Genomic DNA, 10,783 nt, shown 5'->3' with positions numbered 1-10,783 from the left:
ACAAGCTCAAGCTACATGACTTACAGCCAGACGGGACTGGCAGACTGGACTGGGCTGCTGCAAAGGAGGCCTTTGGTGCCGACCTACTTGAAATTAAAGTTGAGGGAACACCGGGGCTCCTACAAGAAGGCGACAGGAAAGGACTGACCAGAGACACCTACAAGCCTGGGGAGAACATCTTAGTCATGATCGGCCGCAGAGCCCAAGGTATGAATGGTACACCCCATGCAGATTTGTGCAGATGTAGATGCGCTCCAGCTCCAGTGCCTTGTGTTGTCACACGTGGCCTGTGAGGACATGGCTAGCATTGAACAGCCTGTGTTGGCCTCAGCTGCAGCTACCGGCAGCCAATCTGTTATTTGAAGAACTTTCCAAAATTCATTGGTGTTAAAGAGCCTATCTGTATGATGCCAGATGCGTCAGGGCAATCCTCTAGTCAGTTGACCGCACTGCCTTCATAGCCTGTGGCATCTGCGTCGTCCAGGTTGATGCGGCGGCCTTGTATTGCGGACAAGTATTGCTGGTGATGGCCAAAGCTGCAGGCACAAAAATCTAGGCAGCTAGATTTTTGTCTGACAATATTTTGGAATTCATTGTTCAGTTCTGATTTCATGACCTCATTTCCTTTATGCTTACAGCTGCGCCCAACCATGCGCTTATGGAGCAGGCTTTGCGCACGGTGGCGGACCAACAAACCACGCTGGAGGACATCAAGAAGATAATTGAGGAGCGGCACAATACCCTGTATCAGGACCTGCTGCAGATGAAGCAAAACATGGGGGGAACCCTTGCCAGGTCAGGTCCCAAATCTAGCGAGGAGACCCAAAAGGATTCCTCATCCCGTGGGAGCCACCAGGGCCCAAGCCCGATGTCAGAAGATCCACCCGAGACTGCATGATATGCAGCAGATGAGGATCTTGCATTTTGGCTCCCCTGTGATGACTAAATTGAAGTCTGTTCTGGCTTGCTTTCCCCAGGCGTCGCAAGTCACGCGGTGCTCAACCAGGCAAATACAGGAGCACTCTACCTCCAGTGATTGAGGCGGACCTGTGAGGGGGGTGTGCAGATGTGTTTCGATGATTCAATGGCTTGAACCATATCATGCAAAGGTCATCAAGTATTGATTGCAGAAGTGTAGTCCTTTGACATTTGTCAGTGTGGTCACACTATTGTACTACGTATACGTTGGCTATAGCTTAAGGTAGCCAACATGTGTGTGAGTACACAGTGCATGGTGGCACGGGTGTCTAATTGCATGCCAAGTTGGCTCAGACGACACGTAAATGAAGTAAATGGTAGTCCATTTATGTACAGTACACCACGTAGAGCATTCTGCATATATGCAGGATGGCAGATGTCGAGTTTGGCTGAGAATTAATTCAAGGTTTCCAAGGTCGTCATGCAAACTTACAGACAGGATGTAATTCTCTAGTGTGAGGATTCGCAATGCCATCCTGGGATTCGCCCATTCACAGCTTTCTTCCAGCTCCCCGCACACCCTGTGCTGCTTTAAACCAATTCCAACGGAATGCGTGGCCTCATAACCACGGTACCACGATACCCCCTCCAGTTTCTGTGCAATGAATGTGCACCTTCACCTTCTGGATATACAGAAACTTGCCATGCACTGCTTACTGCACCCAGCTCCCATGCTTAACCACCCAAGCAACTCCGAGTCCATGTACAATGCCCACATTTTTAATAAAAGTAGACCCGAGTCATCGCTTGAAGTCCGTCTGCTGCATGTCCGTCTGCCAGGCCTTGCCCTCGCTCGTCTGCCAGTGGTTGGCGGCCGACGAGGGGGCGTCCGAGGGCACCGTAAGCTTCTGCTGCCGTATTTCCCGTAACTCTGCTGTGTTCTTGCCGTAACGGGCATCCCTGTCCGCCACTAAATCCTCCCTCAGCTGGTTGTCTGCCGTGAACGCCATCATCAGCTGGGGCGGCCCTGCGCAGCGGTACAAAGAAGGATTTCAAAGAAATGTAATCCAAGTTTGAGTCTCTGGACAGGAGTGATATATATCCTTTGCCCCATACAGCTGGACCTCCCTTTCCTTCGTCCTCTTATCTTCAGACCATCAGAGTTTTCCTGGCAATTTCCCAGCCTCATTGGGGCCACAGCTACCATTGTGGCACAGAAAATTCCACAATACCACTGCCGGCTCTTTCACTTTTGCACAAGCCTCCAAAGATCCCTTTTAGCAGGCCTCATCACGGACCCCATGCCTAGCAAGATGGCTACTGCTGTAGCTCCATTGTACCGCTGAAATGACAATTGCAATGCAGTGCAGGGTGTGAAACGGTGACGCACCCAGAGGCAGCGGGTCCCCCCGGTCGACCTGCCACATGTGCCAGGTTTTGCCGTAGGTGTCGACCAGCTTCTTCATCTCCTCGTTCTCCGCCACCACAGGCACCCTCGGCGCATACAGCTGCCCAGACATCACCTGCGCGCATTGCGTTATGCCCTTATCTTATTATGGGCACACAAAATGTGTCGATTATCAAGACCTCAGATCCAAGGTGTGCAAGAGGTAGTCGGAGAAGTAAAAGTTCAACAAGCACACCCGGAAATGCTCAGGTCAATGGCAAATGGCATGCAGACTTGGCTCATCTTCATTCCAAGCCAACCACCCCAACAGCTGCCGGTACATAACGCCTTGTCAGACAGCTATGGTCCAAACACAGAGCCAGCTGAGCCGCTTCAGAGCTGGCCTCGATGATGGACCGTAGCTACCTGTGATGCTGATACTTGACAGCAACGGTGGCAATTTCTAAAAAGGCCAAGAGTATTGTATGCACAAGCGTCACATTTGTTTAGCAGCATAGGATCCGAGGGAAATTGTAGCTTGTTCTCTCATATAGTGCACGGAGGAACAGTCCAACCAAGCATATGCCAAACCTGTCTATACATAATGTGCATGTACAAGGCGATAACATGAGTAGTAATGCTATAACGTGACTAGTAATGCTGACCTCGTAGGTGTGGCTGTGCCAGTACTTCTTCTCGTCCTCTGGCAGCGAGTCAAACAGGCGGCGGGAGATTATGTACTCGACTCCGATCAGTCGCGCATTTGCAGCATCGCTGTCATAGATGACACACTGGCGCACTTCCTCGCTCAGATGCGAGCAGTAGTGGTGCGCCTCCACCTGGCGCAGCAAGTCATTGGTGAGTAAATCAGACCCATCAAGGGAGTTTGTCACGCGCTGTCTATAGAGGAGTGGAATGGCTCCCACCTGGCGCGACATGTCATGGGCGTAGAAGTGGAAGGCGCAGACATGCTGGCAGACCTTCTTGAGGGGGGCAAACTTCTCAGTGACGGCCATGCCCAGATTGAGCACCTTGGAGGTGAGAGACGGCGTCTCTCCTGGCACATCATTGTCCTGAACAGCAAAGGTGGCATTCACATCAGCTCCAGATGAAAAGAGTGACACGATCTGCACCTTTCGAGCAGTGGCATGTCGTGGCAGCTCCTTCAACCCGAGGAAGAACAAGCATTCTCAATTGAGCCAACAAGACGTGAATATACACGTCGATGTTCGACATATCCAGGACAAGGTTGAAGAGCCCTAATCATTCTCAATCTCTCCTCGGAGGCCTTGCATGCTTTTGGATCGCATATTGAACCTCCATTTTCCGTAGCTCTAAGTCGTTTCAGGTGATGAAGTTACAATATCTTCGTAGGATACCTTGCTGGCCATGCTGACGGCCTGGCGCTTCTGGGGCACTTCCTGAGTCCAAGGTGACCTCCTGCGGGATGGATTGATCTGCTGGACAGAAAACGTAATCCGACCACGATCACGCCCTGCAGTGCTGACGATTAAGGATTATCAGATATACAATGCTAGATTTATATGAACTTGTCACCCACTAGCTATTGTGAGTATTCATCATTACAGACGTCTGTGGACCCTGCTTTGCATGCTTTGCACAACACAGTGTCAAATTTGGTCCTAGTCTGTGTCCTTGCCAATCAATCAAATCGGTCCCACTCACTATTTGCAAATTAATGTCCTTCACAATGTATTAGTGTGCATGGTGGCGAGGGAGTTGATCTCGAAAGAAGAGGCCTTGCAGGCAGATCGATGCTAGACCCCAAATCGCCCCTCCAGGCGGCAGCTATCTTTCTTGGAGGCATCGGGGTACGAGTCTGATACCTTCAGAACGTGACCGATCTAATGTGCCTTATTACTCTGATGAATAAGGGGAAACTGCTCAAGTGCAACTCGTGAAGGTGAGTCTTATTTGCAGGTGATCGCATACACTATTCTAGATATCAACCGCACAACGAGGCTCAATGAAAAGCCCATGACATCAGAACAACAGCGTTACCTGCAAGAAATGGCCAAGAACATACAGCAGAAGTCAGGTGAAGTTCTAGCCAACCACTGATAGTTTGGGTTCCAGGAACCAATTCGGGACAGTTGATCATAAGTTGCTATGTTGCTGCAGACGATCCCTTGAGCGAGTTAGCAGCTGCAATCAAGCCACGATAGAGTGTGCCACTCATGCCAAAGGCTTAAATGTCTCCACCTATGCTGTCCTGGCGATTCGGGTCACATTCTGGCCCCCCCGCATATCCTGTCGAGCCTCGTTGCCAGCAGTACAGAGCCCACTGCTACAGCAGATGGGCATTTCGGCAGCGGTCCCGGAGAACCAGGCAGAAGGCTGTTCCAGCACTTGCGCTGAGCAAGGGCGAGGCATACAGGTTGCTGGGCGCTGATCAGGGGTGCTCGCGAGCTGAGCTGCGCGCTGCATACATGATACGCATCCGACAGGTGCTGCTTGTCTCAATGTGTACATTTCAGTGTTCCGTATGGCAGGAGAACTTGTTCAAACTCGGCATGCACTTTTCACCTTCTTTCGCGGCATATTGCAACAGGACAGCGCTCCCACAAGCTACCAGACATCCAGTGGTTATCTTTCAGCATCTCTTGTATGCTGGCGCCATGATGTCGGCAGATGTCGAGCCCATGGCAAGAACAGAAGAAGAAAACCAGCTGCTCATTTGCACGAACTTGCTGCATTACCTGGCGTAGAGAGGTGACTGACTAGATGCGCTGTTGTGTGCAGCTGCACCCAGATGTCAACCCCTTGAGGGATACCACGGAGGAGGCCACAGCACTCAATGAAGCTTATGCGCTCCTGCAGGAGGTAGCAAATGTTCTGACAAAAACCAATGCACCTGCAGAACTTTCCTTTTCGTTTGGACTCTTCTTCCATGAGAGTTCATGCAACAGCGGGACGCTTGGCCATGCAGGGATTCCTGACTGGGGAAGAGGAAGTTCCCAGCGTGTTTGACGTGCCTGAAGCAGAGCCCAGCGAGCTCTTCATAAATCCCTTTGCCTGCAACACCAGCCCCCTGCTTTGGCGAGAACTGCAGGTCAAACCCTCTCACCTGCATCCCACCTTTGACCTCACCCCATTTGAACATTAGAAGACCACAACAGACACTAGAACAGGACTGTCACTCTGTGATGGCCTTCAGCATGGTTGACTTCTGTCTCCTTCTGTCGCCCCAGGCCTCATCAGGGCGTCTATCATTCTTTCTATTTGATGGCAGTACGTAGATCTTCAAGCTCTCTGAGATAGGAAGTTTGTTGACTGCAGGAGGTAGTGAAAGGTGCAGATGATCCAGTGAGCGAGCTGGCAGCTCAGGGAGTGTACATCAGGGACTCGGCTGTGTATTACCTGACGCCGTGCCAGCTGGCGGCCGTCACTGCTGACCTGGAGGCGATGGAGGACAGCATGGCAGTGGAGCTGACATCATGGCTTGTCAGCGACTGCCTCATGCGCGCAGCCAGAGCCAATGACCGCATGCCAGCTCAGCGTCGCAGCTGATGTGGATACTTAGATTATTAATACCTAATGTTGTGGGACTAGTTGGAATGTCCCGGCGAGCTTTCATTCGAAGCCAGGTTCTACCACTTATTCTGCACAGAAGATAGAGTACGAAGCATGCATTGCTGCATTGATGTGAAACATTATAAGACCACTGCTCGTAATATAGATAAATACAATTCGGGGAAGCTGAGTGTCTGTTATCTTGCGAGTGAGCAGTCAAATGAATAACGCACGTCAATCTACACTATTAAACGTGAAACTGCGTTATGTAGTGTACGTACAGCACATGTATACTGTGGTAGGTCTAGATTCCGGCGGCTTGAACTTTGCAATGGCAAATCAGCAAGGCCGCATGTATAATTTGTTATACTTTGGCCTTTGAGGGACGCAATATTATCGCAAGCCTGCTCATTTGAGATGCGCAGCATTCTCAAAGTACTTATGTGGCAATGGAGAACCGGTACTGCTGCTGTACAATAATGGTTACTTTCTTGCAGTGTAAGCGAGCATGGTCTTCTGGCCGCCAGACTGCACCATGTCATCATTCATGCTGCTCATCTCTGCAGGCATTGATCCCACAACATCCACCTGCACATGCACACGGCTGTAACATAGTGATTACTGTAGTCATTACTTCATTCACATGCAGCACTGCTTATGCACTGCTGACATGTACTTTTTGCATCAACCTTGCACTGATGCAGGTCTGGGATGCAAGCCTATCTAGGCTCCTGTTCAACTGTGGCATATAAGCCCAGTGCACCGTCTAAATCTGTGTTATTTGAACGCCAGCAATTCCTGGAAATATCAGAGATATTACAACGGCTCTACCATGTTGACAAGTCTTCCAGAAGTGCTATATCACATCTGCATGGCCAACATGCATTGTAGGCCCAGCGGATTTTCCTCGCGCAAAGGTGCTTGGACACCTTGAACTGAATGCTGTAGTGGTTGTGCAAATGTTCATCAGAGGAGGTGAAGACAAATTCACCTGGGAGAAGCCAATATGCTGCAGCAGGGCTTTCAGCGAAGTGGGCGAATGCAGGTACCGCTTGGCATCCCCATTAGGCGTTGCTGCCCACTCCCCAGCTGGCTCTGACCCCACGCACGTCTGCAGCCATATAGGGGCACTAAGAACCGGCAAAATTTTATTGGGCAAGCAATCTGCAGAGGCTTGGAACCGCCCCGCCCACTGATGTGGTTCACCTCAGTTGCATGACAATCACCATGTGACTATGACTTTCAGGCATGCCTTCTCTCCCACTTTATATCATTGTGTGGTCCGAAGGAGTCACCAATCATCTCACAGGTGCACTCAACTGTAGATACCTACTGCAGGGTCTATTGCCTGCCTAGGTGGATTTGAAGGCAGTGGACCGTTCACAGGGCAAGCACTTGACCACATCACAACAAGCTGTTGCCATTGCCTGTTGTGACAGAAGTTGTGGAAACACAACGGCCGGCAGCTCAGGATCGCAGGGTGATTTTGAAGGCTCACCCCAAACCAGACGCCACCCGATGCTAAGATTTTGTACACATGTTTGGCGAACGCGCGCACATCTTCCTCTGAGAGCACGTGCAGCACGGCACCGGCCCACGCGAATGCCACGCGGCCGCTGAGGTGGCCGAGCGGGCCGCCTGCTGCCGTAAATGCCGGGTCCGTAAAACTGCCGAATGCCTCGTGCACCGCCAGAGTGTCCCTGTCCTTGAACAGGTCCTTCCCAAACTCCCTGCAAGTGACACGTCAGTGTCACCCTGGAGCCAGTGGCTCTTTCGCTGTCAGTGATTCACTGAGCCAAGATGAGCCTCACATTTCATGGCATGACTAGTGACTGCAGTACGACATCCTGAAAAGGAAATGGGACAGAACTGATGCACAGTATTGATGGCATGTGCTGACTTGTATAGACAGGTCAATGATTGCCGGCTCAGAAATATGGAATCTCTGGGCATGTGTCACACCAGTAATCAGAGGTGATGTCTGTGGATGTGATGGACTCTGTGGGCACGCCATCAAGAATCATCTGCCTCGTGTCCTGGCCGAAGCAGCATCCAATGTCCTGCGCGCACAAGAGACCCTCTAGTTGCCCAGCCAATCACATGCCTTGCATGCGCATCGTCCTATAGCAGCATCCGCACACAAGACACCGTATGGACTAATTCAGGGTCTGCATGGGGGCCCATCCATTAAACAGATTCCACTTACACCTGGACTTAATGCAGAGGGGAGCATACCAGGACAAGGAGGTCCGGATCAGATTTCAGGGCGGCGAGCGCCTGGGGATAGAAGTCGTGCGTGGGGATGCGCGGCTGTAAGAACATCAGTCGCTGGATGCATGCATAGACCCACAGCTGCAAGCACACCCACGCATTATGTCAGTCTTAAATGGGCTTTCTGACCTTCCCTTGTCCCTGATCCTTGGGAAAGGAGCTGAAAGAAGACATGAGTCACCGCCGGACTTTGTGCAGACACTGTAGAAGATTTAATTCACCTTTGCCTTGACCGCCTTCCAGATATTGAGCACATGCTCTCGAAGCTTGTCAAGGTCCTTCTCTCCAGTGTAGTGAGAGAGGAGGGTCAGGTCCTCATCTGTGAGTTGCCTGGGCTGATCTGGCGTGGCATATGGGTAAGGGCTTGGCTGCTGGGGCTCCGACGCCATATGACTTGACTACGCCGTTTTTGGATCCTTAAGAATTGTCTGTATCCCCCTATGAAGCACCACCCAACACTTAAAGGTAAGGAATCAAGGAGGCACTTATTCAATTTCTTTCCAGGAAACCAAAAGGAAACGCGATCCAGCACTAAACCTGCACATCAAACAATTGTAATTCAAAACAGTATAGGACTGGCGCATGGACTGCAGTGCATGGACTGGCGCACCCTGCCCGTCTCGGGGAATTTAACCGAGAACACACCGCCTCTTCGCTCAACGATTTGCGCAAGACTATTCGGGAGATTCAGAATTTCCAAGCTCCTTGATCACGTTACTTTGCGAATCGTAAGGGTGTCCCAACATGATGAGTTAGTCAAGACAAGACTAAAGCCATCGTGCGGTAGCTTCTGGCTTCCGCGAAGCTGCAACAGCGCTAGCATGTCCAAGGAGATCCCTTCGAATTTGGGGCGGGATATTGGGCTGTACAGAGGTTCTTGCAATCCGGAAGATTTCCCACCTTTATTTAATTATTTATCAGACGTGTTTATTGCGTAGAAGGACGAGAAGACTAGGAACCTTGGGTGCAATGGAAATCTGATCTGTGAAGCTTTTGAAACGTTTTAGTCCGAATGAGCAGCCCAGGCCACATTATAGTGATCTAAACCACACTCATATACGCTGGTCATATATTGTTGAGACTGCTGATAGCCTCTTAAACACCTTGCAGGTCGAACCCATGAAGAAGTGCTTGAATGCTTGATTGTTCGGATTTAGTTTCTAACAAAGCCTTATTCCTGATTTGCGCACTACGTTGCAAATCAACACAACTGAGGCAAAGATATCCCCACCAGGAGACTTGGAAGAAGAAGAAGAAGAAGAAGAAAGGAACGCATAACAGGAGACCCCGGGGGGGACCCCTGCCACGTGCGTACGGGCGCAGCCGGGGGGCCGCGCAGAGGACATCACCTCAAGGCTAGCCCCCGTCATCAAAAGGGAAGGTCGTGGGTGGTCGGCGGACCCGGAAGGACCGCCGCGGGGGCAGCACGGGCATTGAAGGCTGTGGCAGGCGTGGGGGCGCCGCGCGGGTGTGGGGCACGGAGGTAGGTGCACGGCGGCGGCGCTGCGGCCGGGAGGGACGGTGGGGTGCAGGGAGACGGAGAGAGGGGCGAGTGTGGCGGCCGGAGCGGCGGGGGGAGGGGAGACCTGCCGGTAACGGTGGCGGGGGCTGACCTTGGAGGATGGCCGCCAGGTGTATAGGGGAGGGACCGGAGGGAGCGGAGACGCGGAGGCGTTTGCATTGGAGGCGGAAGTTGCTCTGGACGCGGCAGGTGGCCTGAATGACAGAGAGGCTGAGGGATTGAAGCAGGCGGGTGAGTGCTGGTGGGGGGTCAAGGACGCCGCAGCGAGTGAGGACCGGGCGAAAAGTGCTTGGTATGGTGCCAGCCATGCCAAGAATGAGGGGATGGACTTCGACGGTGCCCCAGCCGTGAGCAAGGAGTTGAAGGCGCAGTGTGTCGTGTTGTTGACATTTTTTGACGGCGCGCTCGTGGATGTATGCGTCCGTTGTGCATGCTATTTCAAGGAGCAGAACGCTGTGGTGAGAGCGCTGGGCTAGAGACCAGGCTGCAAGAGTTTCGGGAGAAGTGGCGGGTGGGATGTCGGGAAAGAAAACTATGTCCTGGCGAGAGGCAGGGTGAGGGAGTGCCCAATCAGGGACAGTTGGCTGGCGGGCGGCGGCGTTGGGAGTGTCGCGGTGTCCTTCTGCATCAAAAGAAAATGACTCACGTGCTGCCAGCTGGTCAATCGGCTGACGTCAGCATGCATGCACTTCCTGATGTCTGATGCCTGTCTTACTTTTTCTTGACCCACTAGGAATTTAATGTGACCTTCGTTATCTCTTCCGAAGAGGTTCGCCCATGAAGGTCAGAGAATGCACATATACCACACCGCTTTCCATAGACGCATCGTGATTTCCTAGATGCTACATATATCCTAGATGCTGCAAGAAGCAGGAAAGTGTGATCATTGGATAAGATTTCCAATATGATCTGACGTTGGCGGCAGTAGCAGTAGCCGCTCATCTACATCTAAGGCACAAACCGCCCATCATAATCTGATTCTGCAACGAAACTTGGAACGACTTTGCCGGTATGCCACCTTTCAATATTTATAATATGTAAAGCTTATTTTGTCGATATTAGCTTATTTGAAACCGGGAGGCACAATATGTGTGTAGCCCTCGCAGCACTGGCTAGCCATTACATCTGCACAACCAAACAGGGCTGAAAGG

At 51.6% G+C, this 10,783-nt stretch overlaps 5 protein-coding genes across 5 annotated transcripts; 1 reads left to right on the top strand and 4 right to left on the bottom strand.

Moving 5' to 3' along the window:
- Positions 1–1,189: 1,189 nt before the first annotated feature.
- COCSUDRAFT_33059 (hypothetical protein) lies at positions 1,190–1,453 on the bottom strand (the record flags this gene model as incomplete). The annotated part of the gene is made up of 1 exon (XM_005647864.1): positions 1,190–1,453. One exon carries the CDS (start codon positions 1,451–1,453, stop codon positions 1,190–1,192), a length of 264 nt encoding a protein of 87 aa, XP_005647921.1.
- A 265-nt stretch (positions 1,454–1,718) lies between these two features.
- COCSUDRAFT_41636 (DUF1264-domain-containing protein) lies at positions 1,719–3,696 on the bottom strand (the record flags this gene model as incomplete). The annotated part of the gene is made up of 5 exons (XM_005647863.1): positions 1,719–1,945; positions 2,309–2,441; positions 2,971–3,144; positions 3,232–3,378; positions 3,685–3,696. 5 exons carry the CDS (start codon positions 3,694–3,696, stop codon positions 1,719–1,721), a joined length of 693 nt encoding a protein of 230 aa, XP_005647920.1.
- Positions 3,697–4,080: 384 nt separating this feature from the next.
- COCSUDRAFT_62912 (hypothetical protein) lies at positions 4,081–5,836 on the top strand (the record flags this gene model as incomplete). The annotated part of the gene is made up of 5 exons (XM_005647862.1): positions 4,081–4,137; positions 4,639–4,773; positions 5,069–5,149; positions 5,256–5,378; positions 5,606–5,836. The coding sequence occupies 5 exons, from the start codon at positions 4,081–4,083 to the stop codon at positions 5,834–5,836; spliced, it is 627 nt and encodes a 208-aa protein (XP_005647919.1).
- Positions 5,837–6,322: 486 nt separating this feature from the next.
- Positions 6,323–8,818, bottom strand: COCSUDRAFT_47264 (hypothetical protein; the record flags this gene model as incomplete). Its single annotated transcript, XM_005647861.1, has 7 exons — positions 8,721–8,818; positions 8,332–8,548; positions 8,075–8,191; positions 7,802–7,899; positions 7,338–7,569; positions 6,831–6,950; positions 6,323–6,427 (listed from the first exon to the last, which is right to left on the bottom strand). Exons 2-7 carry the CDS (start codon positions 8,497–8,499, stop codon positions 6,323–6,325), a joined length of 840 nt encoding a protein of 279 aa, XP_005647918.1. The 5' UTR covers positions 8,500–8,548; positions 8,721–8,818.
- A 648-nt stretch (positions 8,819–9,466) lies between these two features.
- COCSUDRAFT_62910 (hypothetical protein) lies at positions 9,467–9,940 on the bottom strand (the record flags this gene model as incomplete). Its single annotated transcript, XM_005647860.1, has 1 exon — positions 9,467–9,940. The coding sequence occupies one exon, from the start codon at positions 9,938–9,940 to the stop codon at positions 9,467–9,469; it is 474 nt and encodes a 157-aa protein (XP_005647917.1).
- Positions 9,941–10,783: the final 843 nt, after the last annotated feature.

The sequence above is a fragment of the Coccomyxa subellipsoidea genome (genome assembly GCF_000258705.1).
Source record: "Coccomyxa subellipsoidea C-169, whole genome shotgun sequence".
Taxonomy (NCBI): Eukaryota; Viridiplantae; Chlorophyta; class Trebouxiophyceae; family Coccomyxaceae; genus Coccomyxa; species Coccomyxa subellipsoidea.
The sequence above is the reverse complement of the archived record's forward strand: the minus strand, read 5'-3'. Positions and strand labels throughout refer to the sequence as shown.